General features: G+C 36.1%; 1 protein-coding gene across 1 annotated transcript in view; it reads right to left on the reverse strand.

Annotated features, from left to right (window-relative positions):
• The window catches only part of AKAP6 (A-kinase anchoring protein 6), a 295,501-nt gene that overhangs the window by 212,942 nt on the left and 56,705 nt on the right, over positions 1-25,854 (reverse strand). Inside the window, exon 2 of the mRNA XM_086749479.1 lies at positions 24,353-24,710. Coding sequence (XP_086605605.1) covers positions 24,353-24,676 — 324 coding nt within the window. The 5' untranslated portion in view covers positions 24,677-24,710. The remainder of the gene's footprint in view (positions 1-24,352; positions 24,711-25,854) is intronic.

Consider the following 25,854-nt stretch of genomic DNA (forward strand, 5'->3'; position numbering starts at 1 on the left):
TTCCTTAGGACATGGCACACATATACAGCTTTGTGAGCCGAGAACAAAAATAAAACAAAGGGCCTTTGGAAAGGTTACAGCTCACAGAATATTTTGAAAATGGTCTCCTAAATTCATGCAATTGTGGTAAGCATCAGAGTGTTGTCACATTCAGTCTCCCTATGAAGAGTTACAGAATTTATTAAGTTTATTATAAAGATAGTAAAATCTAGATAGAATGATGAAGTTGCATATTTTCCATGATTTACATTCTTTTCAGTCTGTTGGTTTCCTAAGCCTTTACTAAACACATCTCTTCACAATATAGGTCAAAGTTTTAGCCAAAGTAATGTAATTATAGTCTTACAGTGTCTATTTCTAATTATACTGTGACCTATAAAAAGTTAGCTGAGTAATGTCTCAGGGAATAGAGAAGATGGAGCATTAAGTTTCACCTCCACACACACACAAAAAAAGCTGTAATCTCCCCATTGAAACATGGGACTAAGAGCTTTAGAGATGACAAACATCTTTTTTACCTTCAAAAGTGAAACATTTAAATTGCTTAAGCCTAAGACTGTGCTTGCAGAAACTTCACATTATGTAGAATCAGGAGTGAAAGAGAGTGAATAAGCTTTTCTCAATATTCAGAAATCTACATCCACAGGAAAAAAAGGTCTCAAATTTGCAAGTTAGATTTATGGTGCACAGGAAATTAATTGTATTCTTTCAAACCAAACACATTTAGGTCATGCAATACTTGTTTAGTAGTTGAAAAACAGCTAATTAAAAAAAAAATTGCCCTTACTGATAAAAGCAATGTGCAAACACTGATAATGTATTGCTTTAGACATTTCTAATGTTTTACAAAATATTTCACTTTCATAGTGTCTTACCTCATTTATACTGGAAGAAGAGTTTTCAGGATTCAGCTTCGCAAAAAAAAAGGCTATCCCATTTCCTTTCCTCAGCTAAAGGAGTTACGTGCAACCAGTAACTCAGAAAAAAAAAGTGTCTGTTTAAAAGACAGACAAGTAAGGCATAGATCATCTGTAACCCAATCCACCTTCAGAGCTGAGTCAACAGTTTTCGTTTTGCATGAAATACAGCAGTCTGCTACCTCTACCTGTGTTATTGTGCAGGTCAAGTTTAGGCCTGTCTGCTCTTCCCTTGCACGTTCAGAGCTACGGTAGTGATTTCTCAGCATTCAGATCTGCTGTATGGCAGCTCACTGAAATTTCAGCCGACACTTGCAGACTTGCAATTAGCAAGGTTATTTTAAGCACTGACCTAAGTTCCAGCAGAATGTTTATGGCATTATGACAGGAAAGAATCTAGTATAATACTGGTCACTTGGTAACCCTGTAAAGCTGATCTCAGGATAGACCCTCTAATTCACAGCATAAAAGTAAATATCTGACCCCCACTTTACTCTGATTTTCACTTTTAAGTTTCAAATAGAATGGAAATATTTACTGGGTTAATATTAGGACACTTAGAATTTATTTTAGGACCTAGTAGATCATATGCTTGGAACAAATGTATTAATAGGAAGTTATGACTTCCCCCATGGGGTGATTCATCACTTACAAAACAGAGACTGTTACTTTTGTAATGTTAACATTTGTAATAATTACCTATTACATTCTGAATGGGAGGAGAAAATCACTTAGGGAGCTGAACTTATTACTGTTGGATTCTTAATATCTTTTTGTTTCTTCTTGGTTATCTTGAAAAGGGCTCCCTCTTCTGTACAGGCCTTTGGTAACTCCTCATTTGCCCTGGATTCCTTCTGAATTCTCTGGCTGTCTGACTATTTCAAAGTCATGGCAAAAGGCTCAGTCATACCTCCACACCCTCACTCGTTGTTCATTCTCATTCCTCCCTCCTCCCCCCCTTTTCTTCCTTTTTGTCCATGGATCAGCTTTCTCGTTCCCACCCATCCTCATACTTCCCATAGCGGCAGATCTAACCTCACAGATGGAACCACGACAAACAGCCCCTCCGACGGCCTCAGATTAGAACCATAATGGTCAGCCAGCTTCTGCGTGCGCACACAGACAAGACAAGCTTTTCTGGAAACACCACAATCAGAAACACCACTAAAAGAGAGATATTTGTTTTAAAGGAGAGAGTAAATGATGGCCAAAAAAAACTCCCACAAAACCAAATGCAAACAAAAAACATATTCTCCAAGAAAAGCTGTTGCTTTTGCAAATGATTTAGTAACTTCTACTCATCACTAATAATAATGAAACTGCTCCCTTGATCGTGTAGCAAAATTTACCTGAGGCAAAATATACTTTTGAGAATTAATACTGAGAAAACAATGGTGAAAACAACAGAAATTCATTTTGTCCTCATTTAAAAATATCAAATGTATTCTGAGTTACACACAAACTTGAGATAACATTCAAAACAATTGGCAACAAGCTGACTGTTAGAGGTATCCCAAATACAAAAATTTAAAATGTGATATAGGCACCAGGCAGAGTCTTCAAATGTGTCACAAGATCAAGAGCTTTTGAGATTTTTTTGAGTGAACTGACCATTTGTATACCTTTGAGATGGTCAACACTCAGAAAGATACTGTAGTCACCACAAATAGTACAGTACCTGAATGCATACACACTTCTGAACTCGAGTGTAAGGACAGAAATGTTACTGTCATGGATACACAATAACCTTCTTTCACAAGAATATCTTCATAAAAGCAGATTTCTTACGAATTATCATCATCTAACTATTTGAAGACATCATGAAAGCATTGGCAGGATAGCCATAGCCATCAAAAACTCTAAGCAGGAAGTTAATAAAAAAGACTTTTTCTCTCTCAGATATCCTCTTTTTTAAAATCTGGAAATCACAGAATCTGCATTAAAATAGATGTGTTTTCCATTTTAGATCAATTGCTGAACATATAAATAGGTTGACTTCTGTAGGACAAGGAATAATTTTTTTAAAAGAGAGGGTAACAGTATTTGGTTCCAAAAATGGCAGGAAAAATATAAGACAAATGTTTTGTTTCAGTGCTTAGTAAAAAAGCAGATTAGGACTACTGACTTCAGAGTAAAGGGGAGAAAAATTTGACTGAAGCAGCATTTCCAGGTTTGGCCACAGTTGCTTGCTCTGTGCTCCTAGATGATATCCTACACTGCATTACTTGGTTTTACTCAAGTCATTTAGACCAATCTTATATGAAGATCTCTGGCTGAATTTTAAAAAATCATAGCTCAAAATTATTTCAAATTGTTTCAGTTGCAAATTATTTCAGTTGAATTTCAAATAATCCTGGTTCGTAAATATTATGTCTTTCATAGGAAAAATACCAATTTTCATCAAGTGAAATTTTACAATGAGAGTTGTAGAGCACTGGAACAGGTTGCCCAGAGAGGTGGTGGATGCCCCATCCCTGGAAACATTCAAGGCCAGGCTGGGTAGGGCTCTGAGCAACCTGATCTAGTCGGGGATGTCCCTGCTCCTTGCAGGGGGGTTGGACTAGATGGCCTTTGAAGGTCCCTTCCAACCCTAACGATTCTAGGATTCTAGGATTCTAAGTGCTAGTACTTAAACAGGTAGATACATAGGCTGCAGTAGGTTTATATCCTTTTTACAATAAGCAATTGATTTTTGAAGGTTAATTAAAACCTTAATTTAATTTATATGCAACATTAGCATGATGCTTTGAGATGCTATAAATCTGCAAAGGCTTCCTCTGTTTTGAGGCTTAACTTGTAAAATGCTGAGAAAGTATAACTGAGGATCAGCGGCTCAGTTCTCTCTTTGAAACTTCATTCACACCTGCCTATTAGCAGGAAATCCATTTGCTGTTGAATACCAGGTAACTCCAAGAAACACATCTTAGCTAGGATTTTACTTGCTGATTGCACTCCCAGTTCCAGGAGGGAGCTATAGATGAGCCAAGTTGGATGAAAAAGGCATACAGTCTACTCATGAGTTGGAAATGGACTACATCTTAATCAGGAAAACTATAAAGATGATTAATAAATCCACGGTGAAAGAAATACAAGCAGAATAATATACATGAGCTGACTTTTTAATAAACAAACACTACATAGTAGAAGGATAATTCAACAGAGCTGAATCGTTTAATCACAAGTGCTTTGAAAGATCTTTATTGCTAATAGCTCTGCACAACACAGCACATTTTCAGCAAATTATTCTGGAGATGTAGAAGATAGAAGGCAGTAAGGGAAACAACTCAGGGGCAAAATTAATGAGTCATATATTTTCCCTGAAATACAAATACTTTTAGAAGGGTTAGGTAAAAAGCAAACATTCAATGAAGTGACACCCATGATCAGTTTCATCACTCGTCAGTTGACTCTAAATGGAATTATTCTACTCTAAATAGAATTACTGGGTGGGTTTTTTTTTTTATTTGTTAATAACAAGGTTCAGGGGGCATTTAGCAAAAAAAAAATCAGAAATAAGATACGAAAGGTTTCTCATTTGAATCTTGTAACATCACAAGAATAAAACATATGGTTTTATTCTTTTACAGGTAATATACCAAGTCTAAATACAAGTGTAGGAATGTTCAAACTTAATGAAGTTTAAATTAAGTGATATTTTCATCATTCCCCTAAAATTTTCCCTAAGCAACCCCATAAGTCATCATAAACAAAAAAGAAAAACACACTAGTTAGAAGCAGCAAATATATTGAAAGCAGAACAGACAAATTCTAACATGACAGTTTTTGCAGCATGTGTATCACCATAATTTAATTTTAAAATTATGTTTAACAACAAATCTGCCCCAAGTGCCAGTCCTACTGCACACGTATGCATTTATTTATGGTCTTCAGAAAAAAATATGTGAAGAAATGCACCTACATGAGGCACAGAGAAGTAGTAAAGACATTAACCTCTCCTTTTGATAAAGAAAACACCATTGAATATTGCCTTTGGCATTTTCATTACTGGCATTTAAACTGGGAATCACTAAGAAGCTAAGTCATCTTTTTCACAGCATACCTATTATATATCCCTTTGCTGCAGCATATCTTCCATTTGCACACAGCAGAGACTGAAAGTTTAATTTGTTCCTCCTTACATTTCCAAATTATTTCCTTCAGAAAATAAGGAATTAAATGGGGCTGTTTGGAGTGCACACATGTTGGTGTGCTGGCTTCCTATTTATTCTAGCAAACAAATGCACCGAAAACAGATGAAGCTGCAGATTTCACCCACACTTTTCAACCTTAGTATCCTATTAAAGAAATCCTCCATGCATTATCATTACAAAGTATGAGTTGGCATATTCAGAGATATATATTGTAATTGAAAGACTCTAAGTGGAGCCAGACCTCTCTGTTATAATATTTCATCATCCTCCTGAAAAAAACAAAAGTTGAGTAAGGCTACTGCAGAGGAATTCTTTTTCTAAATTGCATTTCTAATATTTTTAGAGAATAAATAGCTAGAAAAATGACAGTTTTAGCTTTTGCCCTGAAGGATTTAATCATGTAAAACTCTAAACATGATTGTTCCTAGGAAATGAAAGGCTGGTTAAAACTGGTTTTCCTTCTCCCATTCCAAGCAACTGATTGTCACATTCCAGACATTTCTAGGCAATGGGATTACATCATTCTTTTTTTTTTTTTTTAATGGAAACAGCTGTTACATCCAATATTCATGACCTTTAAGTTTTCAATATCAACTTATTCAGCTGTTCTTTCAGTCCATCTCAGTTGCAGCGAAACGAAACTGTGCAAAAGACCAAACAGTTTGATTCCAGAGTTAAATGAACGCACATATCGTCTCAAGGCAACAGAAAGAAAACAGAGCACAGGGGAAACGTGCCATACAAAAAATCTTGGTCTTATCACTGCTCCAGTGAACTGTCAGCCACTTATTCATCCCACAGGCAAAATCAGTGTAGTATTTTGTTGCATGTTTCACATTGCTTCTTACTGGAGTTTGATGCCCACAGCTGTATGCGCTATGTGTGAATAAATCTTATAGGACTTCATAGAAGGAAAAAAGAAGGGAAAGCACACACAGAGATTTTTAAGACAGAGGACAGATTTTTGCAAATAACGTGTCAGCTCATATAATCGGCCTCTTTTTGACCTTCAAGTTCAGCCTACATCTTTTTCACTATTTGGGTTTCTTTCTTCAGTGAAGGAAAATATGAGTACATATGGATAAAATGAGTTTATCGTGTTTCTATTTAGAAACATATTTAGATGGTAGATATATAGATGGTTATTAACTTATCAGAAGAAGGTAAAGAAAATCCATTAGTCTACTTAATACATAAGGACATTTCTCAAACTTTATCATGTTGGATACAGCACATTTACAGGATGTTGTTACATAGATGTCTGTGTGTCTTCCAGAAAACTTGTTTTGTAATAAGGCTTATCGCAAAATAGAAAAGCCCATTTTGATTAAAATAAATTATGAAATGTAAACAAAGCAGTAAAACAACCGTGCAATTACAGAGAGAAAGCTTGCCTTAGGAACTGCCCGAGAGTGTGAGGGGATAGAAGCAGTGGTCTTCTGGATTGGCAGAACAGAAATAACTTGCTCTTACTGCTGATTTTGCTACTAGCTGATTTTGGAGTTGAGCACACGTCACATTGTGTCTGTCTGGTCTGCATTATATCAAGTATACAGTGGGTGTGATCATGGTAACTTGCACTGTGTAAACAACTTTAAAATGGTAGGTAAAAGCAACTAAAACATTAATTTATCCAGGAAGAACTGGAGAAGCTGTAATTTTGCCTCCAAGGAGAAACTTCTGGGGCTACAGGTGTCTCCCTCTTTAGGGACACCCTGCAGTTAGACACTGTCTCCCATTCTCCCATTAGCAGTATTGCCAGGCTGCGATTTTTCTCCTCTCAAGCCCTGTAGAAATAGAATGTTTCACGGCAGTACCAGTATAAATATTTACAAATACAATTATATATATAAAAATGTACACACATTTCCCTAAGGGCTCTGTATCAGCTCTACCATTGCAAAAGCAAGCATTTTATTTTGGAAGTCTTATGCTAAATTTAACACATTAGTAACGATATTTTTTCAGATAAACATTGGAAAAAAAAAACCAACAAACTCTTGCAAATTACTGTTGATGCTCCAAGCCTTGTGTATGTGATACCAAACCTTCCTTTTCCCCTCCCTTTTCCTTTCTTTCCCCCGCTGCCGGGTGTCCCTGGGCTCCCCGCAGCACTAGGTGGTGCTGCCGCACAGCCGCACCGGAATCTGCCTGCTGAAAGGGCGCCCGACCCGCGGCGACTCCGCGCTTCTTCAAATATTGAAGTTACCGAACGTTATTACGGAACACTATTGCACAGAAACTCTAGGGTTTCATGCTGAGCTTTTTTCCCCTCGTTTTTTTACAGAAATTCTAGCTTTCTAGGACACTGCATTTAGCACGATTTTCTCAAAGATGCTTTATGAATAAAAATAACGAACAAAAAGAAACTTAATGTACATAATAAATGCAATTAATTACAAAGCCAATATTTTTATAACTTATAATTTATTTTCTTTATCTTCTTATACAGTGAACCAAGAAGATAAATTACAAAGATTTTCCTACAATACTACATGATACAAAACTTGTACCTTGTGAAAGCAATTTCTCTAATAGGGGTACAATGCAATAAAGACACTTTAATATTTTATAAAAATAACTCAACAAGGTACAACATTATAAACATGTTATTCACATGCTAAAAAGTAACACAAATGTGTCTTTAAACTCCAAATCTGAGTGGTTCCCTACAGTTCAAAGGCTTCCCAGCAGCATAAAGTTGTCATCATGCCCGTTTGCAAAACTATGTCCTTAATATACATTAGTCATCTAGCTTTCTGTATATTACTAAATGCAGAAGTTTTGACTTTGTGTAGCTTTTTTAATTTTTGTTCATTATGGCCCTGGTAAGTAGACTTCTATGTACTGGGCAATTTCCCAGTTCCAGCTGGTTCTACAATAGGGTAAAGTCCGCTTGCCTGGAACAGTTTGGTGAAGCGAAGCCTTCAAAGTAGACATGAAGCATTTAATAACTGCAGTTTAATGGAGAATTCTTGAAAATTCCTGTCAATGTCTACTTTATAGCTCCTTTTCAATTGCCATTTTTCAGTACCAAAATTAAGTTGTCTCCTTTCTATAAATGCCAATAGCTATATTTCTTATTCAAGGCCAGATTATTGAAACAGCAAGGCAACAAAACCAGTATCCATTCAATTACAACAGCTGAATCTTGGTCTTTAATAAGGCAACATGCAAGACTAAGTATAAAACCTCCACTAAAGTCAGCAGGATCAGATTCTAGCAATGCAGGACCACGTGTGAACACACACAGCCAAGTGTTGACTTGCCAATTTCCTGCAGGAACGCACCACAACCATACTGGAAACTCTTTGAAGCAGGAGCAAGTCCTACATCCTAAGAATCTATGCATTCAGTGTTTTGCGCATACTAGAAAAGACATGAAACATTTTAAACTGAACTTTCTCTTTACTCTTCTATGGTCACAGAAATTACACAGAGTCAGACTTAAAAAAAAAAAGGCACTAAAATTAAATAAGGCCCATGTACAGAGAACGGCATTGTCTTCTCCTTCCCTCCTTCCTTTCTTATGCAGTAAGTATTTCTTAAACATGTGCTCTGGCAGGCTCCTGCCCTCTCCACAGAACGTGGCATTGGTCCAGGTTAGGAAAGAAAGAACGACTTTTTGAAGTAGCAATTCAGCATGGTAGCAGATGACTCTGCAATGTGCTTTGGTGAAGGACAAGCAGGAAGAAGAAAATAGAAAAGGACAAGAATCAGGTGGGAGTTTTGAAAGACAAAAATTGTGAAAGAGAGAACCTGAGAACAGCAGAAAGAAAAAGGAAACAGAGGGAAAAGGCTGGAAAATAAAACCAGCAACCTATAGCTTGAAACTGATTTGCAGCCTAACAAAAGGAAACTTCTGAGCTGGTCCACACCAACATGTATATTCTTTTGCATAAAGGAAAAATCTCTTTTTCAACAGTTTGTAAGATACCTATATAACGTGAGTTTTTCCTTGGTAATTCCTCAAGCAACCTCTATAATAACTTACAGGTGTGGCCCTGTCACTCTGATTTGCTATCTTTTTCAGATCTCCATACAAGAAAAAAACAGTAGCAAAGAAAATTCAGCTAACAATTAAGAACTGGTGTAAAATTCACAAATCAATCCCAAATACTGTAACTACAAAACTGAGAAGAGTGGTTTAAATTGCAGTGGAGATCACCATGAAGTCTTTGCCACTCAAATGCTTAGTTTGATGCTGTATTTATTTATTACTTAGCATTAAAAAAATAGAAAGATAAAACAGAGGTAGACAGAAAGAAACATTATAAGTATTTCATTCATGATTAGGATCAAGAAATAATCTGGAACAGATTTGAGTCAGGGAAGATATTCTTGCAGATCTCAGCTGAAAATCAAAAGCATATAATTTAAATTGTAATGTGGTAAAAAAGCATCTTTTCAGCATTCCTTATTTATTCTACTTGAAGTTTGAAAGAAATACAGCATTGTCAGTATTTTGTGTTTCTTTGAAAGAAAACAATGCTATACGTAACCAGAGATGCAATGTTCCTAGGGAGAAAAGAGACTGGCTCCCTTCCCATGCATACTTTTCCTGTTTACTTCTGCTTTAAATCCTCATACAGAACTGCTGGGTTAGATTCATAAACAATGTGGATACTTAAACTGCTCTTTGAAGAGAAGATTATATTTGTGTGCATCATATGTGAGAATCCATATGAGGTTACACACGTTTACAGGCAACACACTGCATAACATTTGCTATTGTAATCCAATGTATCAAAATTACCCATTTCAAGTTAAGATGCTAACCCCATGTGAAAAATAGGTAAAGAAGGGATTCCTGTACCTGATTATGGACAAACAAATGTGTAACAAACTGTCCTGTCTTCACAGTTAAACCAGGCATCTGAGCTTTCAGCAAGTCCCTATAAATGCTATATGAAAGAAGCTCAAATCACCTAAGCAAAGAAAACATAGGATAGCTTAAATGGTGCCATGTCTACACAAATCCTACTGTATTGGCCTTGGAAATATCCCTCTTCCTTTTCTTTTATCATGACTTTCATGATATCTGATAACATTCTTAAATGTCCAGACTGTGAAGTTAATTTATTACCTCAAAATCCTGGATTTAATTAAAAGGCATCTAGCCTTACTTGCTCTTAAAAGTATAGCCTCAAATTAACTGCTGAAGAGCAAGTAAGGATTTTCAGTTCAGTATTTCTGCTCTATGATTTTAGAGCATAATTGGCTAATGATTTTGCAGACTTCCACTTGACCATTTTATCTTCTAGCTGCTGGACGGTGCTGGGATGTAGTGACAAATTCCAGCCATACTTTTCATACAAGCTAACTGAGTGATGTATAAACCATTTTGCTCATTCCACACAGTTTAATAGTTTTAAAAATTCAATTCTGTTTCTATTATTCTGAGTGTCATTTGGATACTTCACTGTATCCAAAAGTAGAGACACTTTGCACCATTTACAATATAACATGGCTCCTTGAGTACAATTCCTGCTTCTCAAAGGACATTAGCGCTATTCTGTCATGTCAGAAGTTTCTATCCTGTCAGTGTACTAAATAGACACATAGAGTAATCTTCAGTAACTGTAAAGAATGAGGTGAACTGCAAACACAGAGATCTTACACAGACACACAAATTAAAGATGTACTACAGTGAATTGTAGCATAGTAGCTCAAATATCTTAGGGTAGATAATTCAGAAGAATCTTGGAGAATAAACAGAAATGCATGAGGAATAAGTGGGTATACAAATACTGAGGCAGCAGTGGCACTGAATCTCTTTTAGGGTATTAAACAATTATATGTACACATACAGATATATTTATGCACATATATTCCCCTATACATACATGTCAGTTATTAAAAAGAACATATTTAGAATGCCAGATCACAGTCGTATTAGAAATGCACATATAAAATAATCTATTCCCTGTACATTACCAGATACATTATGTTTCTGCAGAAATGTTCCTGCAGAAGTGTTACTTGCTTTGTCACCTTTTAAATGCCTGTATAATTTGTGATCAGAAGCAAATGTACTTATCAGAACACAAAGAGATGAATGGCTGCACCAAAAGATAAGACTGTATATTCTAACTTGTGTCAAGTCCCTTTCGAAGTGTGTAATGACAGCTAAGGGCAGGTACGGTTGCAAAGCCAACTGAGGAGAATAAAAGCAATATAGTTCACTGAAATTTATGAGATGCATTTTCTCAGCTAATACAGATTATGAAAAGTAAGTACACTGCTCAATTGGAAAGGGAAATTGCAATGTGTTACTAGATTCAGCAGATTTTATATTTTGTGAAAACTTATGAAAGGTCTTCCAGAATTTTGGAGTGCTATGATTGCTAATGCAGTGCTACTTTATGCCTTCTAAATTACATGCGTTTTCCAAAAAGAAATGGAAATATTTAAAAAAAATAAAAGTGCTCCATCTTTTAAAATGCAAGGCCTAGAATTGTAACTGACTCCATAAAAGCTATTATCTTCCTCCAGGGAATCGTTTACAGGGAGAAAGAGAAAAGAGCACACATAAAGCTTTAACAGATGGAACTGGGAGGTATTAATTCTCCTTTTTCTCTGTTTCTGCACAGTCCATTGTAAATGGTTCAGCTCCTGTTCAAAGAGAAAGGTTGTTCATCTGTCTCTGATTCTGCACAGTGTCACTAGAGACAGTTCCATGGAACATGCTAAAATCTTTTGGATGTATGTATGCAATACTGCTAATGCTTCTTTACACACAACTCAAGGAAACATAAGATAATCCAAGAAAAAAAAATCTAGTGTGTATTTGTAACATTTTCTGAAGAAGATGACATTGCTACACCCACAATGTCGTCAGATACTAGCCTGAACCTAGGCTCCTGCCCAGACTTGCCACCCAGACATATTTGTTAGATGCAAACAATGAGGAAAAGCTCCAGAGCAATCCTTAAGAAAAGCTCAGGGTCCAGCACAGTTCCCAGACTGCCTCAAGAAGACAGATCAGGCTCAGGCAAGGCCACATGACCATCACCTCAATTCTCCAGAAGACATCTCACGCACATCAGTCACAGCATAGGTACTATGCATAGGGCAACATTGCAATTAAAAATATAAACAGTATTCTTGAAAAGTATTTGTAACAGTATTTATTAAAAGTATATACAGACAGGTCATTGCGCTCTCCACAGTAAAATACACAACACTCTTTTGCTGTGCTTACTTGCTTATTAGTTGTGAAATTTTAATTGATTTACAAATGAATCACATCAATTCACAGAGGCTTTTTAATGGATAACTATACAGAAAGGGATTTCATTCTGAGGAATAATTCATATAATTTGAGAGGTAAATACGTAAGGATATTTAAAAATCACAAACTCGTGGAACTTTTTCTTACTAAAATGCAAGTGTGTTATGTTACTGAAATATTCATGTTGTGTTTCTGGCATTCAGAGAGCAATCATCCTATAAACTGAAATTTCTTCTGTCAGCTCTCTCATAATAAAAGCCCATCAGGCAATTTTAACAATAATGAAACAAACTAAAAATTCCTTACATTTTGTGCAATTTTCTGTGCCTATTCTTTGACTGCTCCCTTACGCCATATTACAGTTTTTAGATATCTATGGTAAGTGACGTGATTATAAACTGAAAAAGCAACAAACCCTGCCAGGATAATGACTAGTAAAAAACACGTCCACAAAGCTTTGCTGAAATAAGCAAAGCCAGAAAACGTCTGTAAATATAATAGTTCACAATGCAGATCAGAAGTAGGTGACTGTTATAAAATATAATAACATCCTACCTTCCAAATTACATATAGGCTCAAACAAATTCTCCAGAAAAAAATCACCAGAAGGATTTATGTGGTACTGCTTTCTGTGTGTATGCTGTTGTTCATATACACACACATGTGTATTTACATATATATTAATAAAATAAATTATTTCAACCAAGTCACAGCTACTATAATAAAAATTCCCATTGGTATCCTTACTTTCAAATTAAAATCATATAGTGTCAATGACCTTTAATTTTAAAAGTTGACACTACTAAATCTTACTCATACCACTGGAATAGTATTAATTTCGTTTTTTCCAGCAAATATGGACATCAGTAGGCTTTATTATGATCGCATATACATATACTAAACAACAAAGTACATTCCCTTAGCAAATGTTTTGGTTAATTAATTTGTACGATGACTTAACATACAACATTTTTTCATCATACGGAAAAGTATTTATATCATTACATCATTATATCCAGTAAACATTTGTGTTTGAGTCAGATTAGGTTACAGACTAGAGAAGTCTGTAATAGGTAACATCTGTGCTGGAATTTGATATTTACTTTAATATTTCTCCAGAGATCATCGGTAGAGTACATTAGCTCATTTTATAAAGCCTATATTAGCATATTTTAACGTAGGAGCAATATGAAACGAGAAGAGGGAGAAATAATCATTATATTGGGTCAAAGTGCACTTATATGCATTCATGTATTGCTGAGGTCTAAACCAGATATTCTGGAATAAATATATATTTCAAAAGTGTAGATATCCAAATAAGAGTGAGATTTTGCAGTTTTTATTTTTAGAACCAGATTAAGAAACTGAGAGTGGTAAAGCACCCACTTTTTTCCTCATAGAATCACAGAATGATTTGAGTTGGAAGGGACCTTAAAGACCACCTAGTTCCAATCCCCCTGCCATAGGCAGGGACACGGTCGCTTAAAGCCCCATCCAACCTGGCCTTGAACACTTCCAGGGATGAGGCATCCACAACTTCTCTGGGCAACCTTTTCCAGTGTTTCACCACCTTCACAGTAAAGAATTTCTTATACCTAATCAAAATCTACCCACTTATAGTTTAAAACCATTAACCCTTGTCCCATCACTACACGCCCTTGCAAAAGGTCTCTCTCTAGCTTTCTTGTAGGCCCCCTTTAGGCACTGGAAATCTGCTATAAGGCCTTCCCCAATGAAGCCAACTTACTGGCTATAGTGGCTGGAATTCCTTTGCGCTGCTCTTCAGGTGTTCTCCTGCTGACCTTTGATCCTTCTCCATGCTCTAGGCATCTGTTGCTGGCACTGGCATCAAACTGGTAGGAGTGGGATGGATTGTGGTTCCTCACCCACGGCAACTTTAGTTTAAAGCCTTCTTCACCAGCTTGGCAAGCCTATGACTGAAGATGTTCTCCTTCTCTGAGAGATGGACTCCATCAGCCCCCAGCAGACCAGGTTTCTCAAAGTGAGTCCCACAGTTTATGTACCCAAACCCCTGTCTACGGCATCAGTCCTGCCACCATACGTTGATTTGCCTAATTCAACTGGCCCTTTCAAACCCCTTCTGGGGGGTGACTGGGAGGACAGATGAGAAAACTACCCATGCTCCAGAGACCCTTATTGCCACTCCCAGGGCTCTGTAGTCCTTCTTGATCCTCCTCGGAGTGCTCCTTGCTCAATCTCTGGTGCCCATGTGAAACAACAGTGGATAATTGTCAGTGGACTGTAGGAGGCTTGGTAGTCTCTCGGTGACATCCCCAATACAAGCCCCAGTATTAGAGCTCCAATTCCCTTTTCACAGGCAAATATTCACCTCTCATCTCCTGAGTCTGCTCACTCCTGAATAATCCAAATTACTATATTAGGACAACTTTAAGACCTCCATGGCATTGCAGATGTTGCTCTACTCTTATATCAAAACCCTTTTGAATTACACATCACTCTTCTATGTTCAAATACACTGCTCAGAAACTAATGAATGCATCTCTGCCCTCGCAAGAGCACTCACTTGGAGGGAATGCCACAGGTTGCAGTATTTTTGCTCAGTGTGTCCTTACCGGTTTGCTTTGAAGAAACTCAAGCCGATTTAAGGAGCTGTTCAGATTGTACCCTTGCAGTAAGCGGAGGGCTTAGATGCTTCACATATTGCTCACAATTCCTTTCCAAAAGTCATGCATATGGATCCCAAATTAGTCAATAAGGAAACGTATGCCTTTTTTTTTCTTTTTTTTTTCTTTTTTTTTTTTCTTTTTAAAAAATCTCTTTTGCCAAGCCCAGAAGGGATATCAGTGCTAGTGTCTTCTACCACTCCAAGGAATATTCAAGTTCCTTTGTCACAAGAGCAGTAATTCCAATCATTTTTGTGGATGTCATTTCCCTCCTATTCTACAAAGAATGTCCAAGCTTAGAAAGGGTCCAGCACACTGTCTGCAACATTTATTATTTATTCATTTATCCCGATAAATTATGCAAGCCAGATCCGCCATTATCACTGGGGTTACCTGTTAAGTCCTTTCCAGCTCTTAGCTACTTTCATTCCCTTGATACACAGATAACAGCAGACTAACCAAGTAGTTCTCACTTTTCTACCCAGGAACGATATCACAACAGATATCTTATTGTTTCTCCATTTTTTCATCTTTTTATTAGCTCCTAGTTCTTTCATCCTCTTATTGTATTCTAACCAGCAGCCTTCCATCTTAATTTGATCCTTCAAATAACAACCAGCTTGTTTTAGAAGGCAACTGAATCTCCAGTAAAGTATGTAGGCTCTTTTGGTGTTCATACTATGTCTCCTATGGCATCCAAGCAGATCATTAGAGGACACTGGGTTTGCATAAATACAGGCTATATCTATAGACTTGTTTACTAAATTCTAACAGGAGAAAGAAAATCAGTTTAACTTCACAGCATCTACACATGTTGAATAATATCAGCAGGAGAGGGGGAAAGTGGTTTTTTTTCTATTAGGCTCAATGGCACAAATTAAATCCACCTAAATTTTAAATAGTATTGTATTAACCTGCTATTTGCTTTTTAATAAAAACTTTAATTATCATTAGCTAAATGTTAAAGGTATAAGATTTCATTTAGAAATTACAGTGTTATCTATAACTACATTAGATCAATTTGAAATTACATTACAAATGTTGATGTTTATTGTTTTTTCTAAGGTTACTGTTGAAAAACAGATTGTCTGTATATTGATAAACCAATATAGTCCCTACCAATACTCAGGTACTTGAAGTTAAAAAAAAATAAAAGCCTACATAGACTTACACTAATAATAATATATAACTAGCAGTAATCCAATGCATTTATGTATTTATTGAGAAATGTTATAAGCAATCAGAACAGGTTTTGGGTTTGTTTTTTTTTTTTTCCATTAGGAAATTAAGATTGGGCCATCAGGACTGCGTTCTTAGCAGATTTTAATGACCAGAGCAGAAAAAAACACACTACAGCAGAAGTCAGGCAACAATTGAATCATCTTGCTCAGTTGCAATTTAGTTCATAGATACCTAAATACCACAGGTTCACCTCTGTTGCTCATTCCATTAAAAGTATCCAGCTGCCTAAAATTTTGAATTTCTGATTACCACCCATCCTGGCAAGTCCGAACACATTTGGACCTAATTTCTAAACCTAATTAGTATGTAGAAAATTGACATTTACTTGATCGTAACTTTCATTGTTGAAGGTACTGACCTGTAGATGAGCGAACCGCATGCCTAACACCTCCAGGATTGCACTCTGTATAGAATAGAGCATCAGCTTCTATTTGTGTTCGACAACTTATAGCCAAGGGATTACCACAATTTTTGAGAGCCGTGGAAAAAACAGTTTTACTCCCCTCAGGCATAAGAGAATTTAGCCTAAGAGCTACAAAACCAAGATGACTTTTATAGGTGTGGTGTTATTGTAATAAATCATGTTAAGATGTGTTAAAAAAGTCAAGTCTTTTTCCGTAAAAACATCAGTCTGAGCAAGACTGTAGAAATGCCATACCAGTTGCAAGGCTTCTAAACAATGTTATTGCTTGACCAAACAGAGTTTGAGAAATACAGATTTACTTCTGGTACTTCATGTTTTTCCATTCTGGCTTTTTTTCCAAAACAGGGGAACATGCTAAGGTACAGAAGAAAATTTAAAAATTAAAAAAATGTAGGCACACGTAACTACTTAGAAAATAAGAAAAGCTAATAAACCCACCTGTTTGATGTTCAAGCCTGGACTGTAAGTAACGAGTAGCCTCTGCAAAACCCAACTTTGGAACAGTTAATCTGTATTTACCAGCATTTACATTCACCTGCCCTACTGAATGCTGTGATTCCATCAAGCTGTTCAGAAACAAAATAAATAAGAATACAACTTCTTAACCAACCAACTGCTTCCTTTAAATTGTGTATGAAATTTTGTGTTCACAAAGCATAGAACTAATACAGATAGCAGATATGTTCTGCCAATATATAGACATATCAAGCTATAATTACAGCATTATAGATATGCATTACTATATATCATCTGCTCCTGTAGAGTTACTTATGAGTGTCTGACATTTTGGAGTGTATATTTGGTCTGAAAAATAACTTGAACATAAGAAATACAATAGATCCTACAAACAATTTAAAAAACACATCCACAACAAATGTGTTTTTATACAAACAAATCCTATTACCTATTAAATGCTAGGTGAATTAAGGCTTATAAAGTTGCCCCACTGAGGTTGTTGGGATGAGTGCACAATAAATTTAGCATTTGACTAGAGGCTTAGCTAGAATGTGCTCTTAACCCTAACCCTTCCCCTTCAAAAAAAGCATTTCACCAATACCAGTATAATATAAACATATTTTATGTGTTTATAGAAATATATTCTACTGGCAATGTTCCATATAGGTAAATGTATTTATTACCAAGTTTTTCACCGTACTTCCATAAGCAAACTTGGTTTTGATTTGCCACCAGCCAGCTAGCATATTTCTGGCTAAGTTGTATTAAGCCATCTGGCTAAAAAAACAACAAAAAGAAAGTCACATCTGCAGTTACTTAGATTGTAATCTACAAAGACTGTCAAATCTTTGGAATCGCTATGCATAAAAAGCAGTTTAATACATGATATGTTTATAGTCAAATTATTGTTTGTTTGGTGTTCAAGTGCTTCACAAACATATGACCTGTCATCTGATGAGCTTTTGGGTTGGACTTGGGGAAAAAAAAAAAAGAAAAAAAGACAAGAGATATCCCATATGTTACATAGACAACCAAGATCTGAAGTTTTCTTAACAAATTTGCAGTAAAGAAATCCTGATACTCAGAACTGTGAGTCTGCAATAAAGGTGCAGCTAGCATTTTCTTTTTTATATCTGAAGTTAATAAAGAGTTTGAAGATTGTGAACAAGTTTTAATTGCTTCAAATCTGCAGACATCAAAACCTCAACTATTTCACGAAAATACTCTTTAAAGAATTCTTCAGTAAATTTTGTTTTAGTTATGCTTGTTGATAGCACAGAGAATATTTTCCCTTCCCCTCAGCATTCAACTGAAATATTCAATCTTTCAAACTTTAAACTTTTCAGATTAATTTTCTGAGAGAGGTTTACAGTTTTAACAGGATTAAGGAGACTGAAATTTATCAAGTGTCATTAGTTTAAAAGAGCCCCTCTGAGATGTACAGTCCTACACATGTAGGGCATGTTAACTAGTTCAGTATGAGAGAAGTTACATTTTCCCTGTAGTTACAGTCTGCTTTCATTTTAGGAGTTTTTGGTGTGCACATTCTGTCCTCTAGATATAGAGAATCTAAAATAGATGTCAAAACCTGAAAATCACATTTCAGAGTAGAGATATCTTATTGCACAGACAACCCTTAAATGCTCACTTTTTTAACTGAATTGCATTTCAATGATGTTTAAACTAATTTTATTTCACATGCAACTTAAGATGACTTCTTAGTATAGGATTGTTAATAGTGCCAAAATCAAATTATTATCTTATTACTGGCTCTCAACATATTTGCTAGACCTGAGACTCTGCAAATAACACTTCCACGAATTTATGTGCAACAACTTGTTGGTCCTCAGACCTAAGTACAAAGTATGCCTTTAAGTTGTCTCCATTGAGCTATAGGTCATAGTTTATAATAAAATATCCACTTTTATAGACATTCATACTAACACCCACACATGGAAAGTATAAAAATATTTGTCTGAGAAATTCATTTCATGAAGCGTAACTCTTAAACACACCCAGAAGTCTTATCAGAAATATCTCTGTGGATTCAAGAGTCATCGTTTCCCTTCATCTCCTTTTGAATAAGGACTCTCACAAATTTGCATAGCAATCCTTCACTTGAAGTATGAGGATCATACCTTGCCTGCAAGCAAAACAGCTCAACAAAGTTGCAACCAACCTCTCCAATTAAGGTTTTATTTTCACCTGTTCAGTATAACACTTAACTCCTGTGGCAAACTTTTGTCAAGATAAAGCAGTCCACACAGTATTTCCATTAGGAGCTTCATCCATACATCCTTCTGTAAACAGTCACTAACATCTTCTGTGATTATTTGTAAAGTATCAGTTTCGTTACGGTAACATGATGAGGCTTAACTCTTCTCCAAGTTGTTATATTACACAGTTGTCTGTACAGTCTAGAGATTCAGATTCTAGGAAAACTTCACCTGTGCTCTTAGTTAAAGGTGGTTTAGATAGCACAGCTGAAAATTTGTACAGCTGCAGACACAAGGTATGTTGTCACAAACCTCAGAATAATACAGGCATTGAGAGTCATCAAACCAAAGGTAAGAAGAAAGAATAGCCCTGTTTCTAATGTTACAGAAAGACGTGGTGGATGAAGTACTTAGCGATGCTGCTAGTATTGAATAAGTCCTTTTACAGATTGTGATAAAGAGAGTTCTGAGTTTCAAATTACAAGAAACTGAACTTACTGAAGTTATCTTCCAGACTCAGTCATATTTTGAGTGACTTATTTTAACATCTGAAAACAAAAAGGTTCATTTTTGCTCTCAAAAGGAATTGATATAGGAAAAAAAAAAAGTTGAAAAGTACTCAGAAAAGTCATTTGGTCCAGCCTTCAGTATTTATTCAATAAAACCAGCAATAATTATTATTACTTATTCAACAAAAGCCTACTGAACTTAAGAGGAGATGAAAGAGAAAGACACCTACAGTACCCTGGTTTCACATTTTTTTTCAGAATGCTTGTAATGGAACAAAAATGGAATAACTTGTACCTAGCTGCAAGATATATTAGAAATTAATACCCTTTAATATATTGCTTTGATAATTCCTTACACTCTTCTCTTATCCAGAATTTAAATACAATGAGAAAAGCAACTAAAAATTCATTGCCTGGCCCATTCCCCCCACAAAAAAAAGTAGAAACAGCAAAAGAATAATGGTTACATGATATTTGACCTCTATCCAATGTTCATTAAAATCTTGTTGTAGGGGTCAGAAGGAAAGATAAAAGATTCAACCAAGAGATGTTTGAGGTTGACCCAGGTATCCTGGAAAAAGACGACTGAAGTCTTTCTACTTGGAGAGAAAAGATCAGTGGTCTGCAAAGATCTGAAGACAATATCCTAGCATAAAATACGTATATGTCAATATACAATATATATGATTCAGACATTTAAGTCACAAAGCAGTGGTGAAGTACTTTACTCTACAAGGAGTTACAAATTAACAGACATCTAAAATATAGAAGATTATACTAGATCATCCAAAACGACAGGTTTTTCAAGAAGATGGAAAGTAATAATCAATAAGTTGAAACACTAGACCCTTCCCTGAGAAGGTTAAGGAATATGAAGCAGAGTAGAAGAAAGGAAGTTGAATCCAAGCTGGACCTCAGGAGGGTTCCAAGAAAGAATTTGCTGTAAAACAAGCGTGTTTTATTCAGACTAAAAAGCTGAATGGATCATGAAAGCATCTCATCACCTTAATACAATACAAGGACAGAGAGAGCATTTTTAGATTTGCTTCTAGTAAAACCATAACTTTTTTCATCTCTTTTACAAATATTTGCAACTGATAACAGCTACACTGAATGTGTTAGAGAGATGTAAATGTATCTTAGCACAGCTTGAGTTAAGAGCGATGACCAGATAAATGACTAATACAAGACATTCCAGACCCCGGAGAGTTATGATTCATGCATCGGGCTTACTGAAGCACTCATGTGAAGCTGAGCTTTCCAGGAAATTTCCCAAGGGACAACATAAGAGAAGCCTCCCACTCATGCTACATGGCTAGTTCTGAGAAAGGGCATTGCAAAAGTGAGAGAAACAAGTATTTTCAAAGGATCGACGGTGGCTAGTAAAGCCCTAAGTCACGCAGCATGAAAAGAGACTGCCGGCAAACACCAAATTCTCCAGGGAACAAGCCACAAAAAAGAAACAATGCTCTTGATTACAGAAAGAGCAGAAGCACAGACTGATCTACAACAGGAATACAGAGCAAATATTCACAAGAGGAAGAGATGAGCTGTTTGCTGAGCAATTTTTCCGAAGAATAATGGAGAAAGTCTGCTATCACCTAGATCCTCAAACGAGCCCTATCAGCATGAGCCAACTGACAGCCAGAGGAAGCAAATCAGCTTTAAGCATCCAAAACAAATAGCTGCCAGAAAATGGAATTGGACCTCTCCTGGCTGGAGAAAACAAACTATAAGAAAATGAAAGATCGTTTGCCTTATTGCTACACTTGCAGGTTAAAAAATATATTCAGAAACTATTATGTTCTAGACTTTTATACTGGGTCTGTATCATTCATTTTTATCTTTATGTCTTGGACCAAAGAGTAGAGAGAAGGATTCTTAAATTTGCAGATGACAATATGTGTGCTTGGGGGAGATACTTCGAACGTACCAGAAGGCAGATTCGGAACTGAAAAAGTCACAGACGCACTTGAGAAATGGGAGATTTTTAAAAAGTGTTCAATAATGGACAAAGGCAAAATCCTACATGTAAAATTTCACAGATAAAATGGGTAAGAGAGAGGTGAAAAACCTACAGTGCAGCAAAGGAGTTTGGGAGCTACAGTAACTCCCAAGCTGAACATGAATCATTCATCTCCTGCTATTGTGAAAAAAAAAGAAAATACTAAACTGCTATGTATTGTTTGAAAGACATGTGAAGTACTTTTTCCAGTCTTCTGGCAATGGTGAAGCTTCACATTGAGCCCTGTGTCAAGCCTGAGCACAATTCCAGAAGGACCCAGATCAGTTAGAGGGAGCCCCTCAAGGAGAATTATTAGAGCAAAGAACAAATATAAAAAAAAAAAAAGGATCTCTATGAAGTTATGGTGGGGTTTTTTTGTTGTTTTTTTTTTGTTTTTTATCTTAGCTGATTTTCATGACATTATATAATGCAAGAGCATACAAGGATAAACAATTTAAAATATATCTAAAGTCTGAATAAAAGTGTTTCCACAACTCTTGCTTTTACATTCTTTTTTCTTTTTTGTCTGTATACAGGTTTAAAGGTAAGCAGGTTACAGAAGTTCTGTATTCCTAATGTGTTTGTTAAGACTTTGGTGCATTTTTTTACTACCAGTACAGATCTTTTTTCAAGTTTTTTTTTTTTATGTTAATGTGTGAAAAGTTTAAAAAATATCAAACATTTTAAAAATATCTTCAAATACAAGTCACTGTCGTGCACGCACACAGATACGCACGTGTATAAAAAAAGAGCACTTCCCTGAGTCCAGGGTCTGTACACAGAATATTTGACAGCCTCAATGAGAGCCCCCCCCAAGGCTGACAGGCCAGATAATTGCGGATAATTGAGATTGCTTTATGTTCTTTTGTCCTTTTTTACAGTTGCATTAACCAGGTCTCCTCCTAGACCCAAACAATCTCTAGGTCCTACAGCAATTGCTTACATGGAAAAAAACATTAGGAAAGTATTTTATGAACTACCATTGACTCTTGAAACTTCACAAATAAACTTTAAAAAGGAGAAAACGGTGAGGAATGCTATTCATTCACTGAACTCCATTTGGAAAAAAAAAACATTTTAGTGGATATGTGTGAGAGTAAGTTATATGAAGAGTATATTCTCATTTTGTAAGCAGGCACAAATCAATTCTGCTTGTGCTCTGAGGCAGCCAAAGCTGTGTGGAAATAGCATCCACAAGCTCCACAACTCTTTAGTTTCAGCTCAGCACTGCACTAATACAGCAACAAGCAACTCCAGACCAGAACTGGCACCTAGTCCAGCAAGATTTGTATGACTGCCTGCAGAAATACCTTTTAGGCATAATTGCTAAAAACCTACAGCGTCGTCCTTTCTCTTATCAAAAGCTGGCAATGTCTACCCCATTTTCTTCAGAAAAATGGCAGGACCATAAAAAACTCAAGATCAGCTCTCTATTTGGTTAGGACTGATTACAGTACAAATGCTCTATGCTTAGCGCTAGTACACAGAGTTGTATTTTAAGAGAGCCTAGAGCTCCAGTCCTAAAATAAATACAAATAAAATACCATCACGCTGAGTATGAAGGAAGACTATGTTCACATAATCAGGCCTCAGAATGCAACTCTGAAGACAGCTCGGTCTGAAGAGATAACATTTGCCTGCTATTTTTGGAGGTTGTTTGCTGCCTTCAAAAGCATGCTTCATCTGCTGCAGCAAATCAAGTCATGCAAACGAACATACACAGCCTCAGACATTATTTATTTGAATCTCATCTTGGATTTCCTTAATATCTTTGTAGATTCAACACCAAAATTTAAATCTGGGACCAAGACAGAGATAATTGTTTAAAGATACTTGTGTTCAGTTGTTAGGTTGAGGAAAGGGCGATTTTTGCTCTTTTGCTTTACACAAAACACAGGTTTTGGAGGGGACAAAGTCCAGTCTTGCTAATACATTTTCTTGTTGGGGAAAAAAAAAAGAAGAAGAAGGAAAAAAAATTGATTTATGGGCTATGACTGTTCGAATCTTATCACTTCATATTTCTTACCAAGACTCAGATCTGAAAAAAAATTCTACATATTTACCATTTTGTATATAGTCCCATCTGTGTTCAGTCTTCAGTGTAACCTTTACACGACTGAAAGGCCAGACATTAGACCACCTTTCTATCCTACTGCCTATGAAACTTGCTTAGTTTTCAAATGAGCGGCCATGCTTATTGGGACACAAATTTGGGAGGTTTAGGTACTAAAGCCGATGAAAATCAATGGGAATATTTCCAGGCACTTCTGAGATGTCCAGTCAGGTTATTGTTCGTGCAGTATTAGCTGCTCTTGGAATGTGAGCATGTTCATTAATATGGTTTTGACTACTGAATTAAATGATGAGTAAATAATTTTGAAAAAAATCTGAGAATTGTATGGTTTCTATTATCTCCTTGAAAGGGACTTATTCACTTTTTAACACAGGCTGTCAGACATGCTACAGCAGTTATGAAAAGCCTTCTTGTTTAATAGCAGCAGAGTTGCATGAACCACCTTCACTGAAAAGCCTGCAACATAAAATTCATCTTACCTTCAGCTGTACCAGGTGCACATCCACATGCTTGCTATCCGAGTCCTGCTGGACAGAGTAGGTCAGATCCCTGACTCTCTCAGACGTCATCCGAAGCCAGGTCTCAATTTCTGGCAAGTGGAGAACAATTTTCCAATCGGCCCCAGTGTGCAGAGGAGGCGGCTTTTCATACTGCTGGCCAGAATCAAGCTCCTTCATGACATCCTCTTCCCCATCTCCTTCCACAGTAGGAGTCATGTTTATAAGCATGGGGGATGCATCAGATGGCATGGGATCCAGTTCTTGTGTTCTCATGGGAGAAAGTGCTACATCCATGGCTAACATGGGAAAGCCTAAACCATAATTCTTTCCAAATGAGCTGCAAAGGTAAAAAGAAAAAAGACTGCTGTTGTAAGACCAAACTTTGCAACAAAAATGTTCACAAGACAAGGAGTAAATGGCAATGTCTGAGAGGTATTATACTTCTAAATAAATTCTTCACCCTCCAAGTCTACACTAGAAGTTCAAGAATAAATAGATTTTTTTAAAATAACTTTGTTGATTTGAACAAGAAAAAGAAGTTCTTTAAGAGAAAGAACAAATATCACATTTCTCTCACTGTAGATAATCACACTGAAAGTGTCAGTTTTCATTAATGAAAAATATGTTCTGATTTTCTATGACTGCAACATAAATAACTGAGCATTAACAAAGCTAGCAGAACTTTACTGAATTCCACAAGTTAATGCAGAACTGGTATTTGTAAACTAGCACATATTAGACCATATTCCTTGGCGTGAAAGGTATGACTAAACACAAAATATCTCAAGTTTTATTCAAATTTCCCAACTGTTAACTCAACTATTGATTAAGTATAACAAAAATTTTAAGGACAAATTTGAAGCAGTTATGGAGGACACTTGTTTGACCATTTGTAAGCAGATTTTAGTTTTGAAGTTGAAATACTTGTAGTTTTGTAAAATTAAGAACTATTGTGATAGGCAACAACTCTATCAAAACTTATAGATAAGAATTCCAAATGTAAAAATATGTACATAAAATTAAAATATCATTTTACAAAAGTGGCTTTAGTAAAGCACAAAAGCTGTGTCATCAGTATACAGAATCTTAAAAGAATCACAGGAAAAAGTAAATAATAAGACAAACATTTTACTTTGTAATTCTTTCTCTGTACACTCTAGCTGTATGTAATACAGAAGGCTGTCGTAAACCCTATGCCCAAGAAAAAAAAATACCCTACTTAACAGCATGCACCTGGCTTCAAGATAAGTACCTAAAGCATTATTAAAACTTTCATTCAGTAGATGTATTTTTCACCTAATTTTGGAGAGACTCAAATTTAACACGTGCCTGCATTTGACATAGAACTTCACTAAACCTTATACCAACACTTACTTGTTTCTTCAATACTTTGCAACTGTAAGCTATACTCAGTAAGTCTACATTAAGAGAATTAGGAAGAGTAAGCCCTTTTAAAGCTGTTTTTAATTTGTTTTAACCAG

The sequence above is a fragment of the Chlamydotis macqueenii genome, chromosome 5 (assembly GCF_036417535.1).
Source record: "Chlamydotis macqueenii isolate bChlMac1 chromosome 5, bChlMac1.mat, whole genome shotgun sequence".
In the NCBI taxonomy this organism is placed as follows: domain Eukaryota; kingdom Metazoa; phylum Chordata; class Aves; order Otidiformes; family Otididae; genus Chlamydotis; species Chlamydotis macqueenii.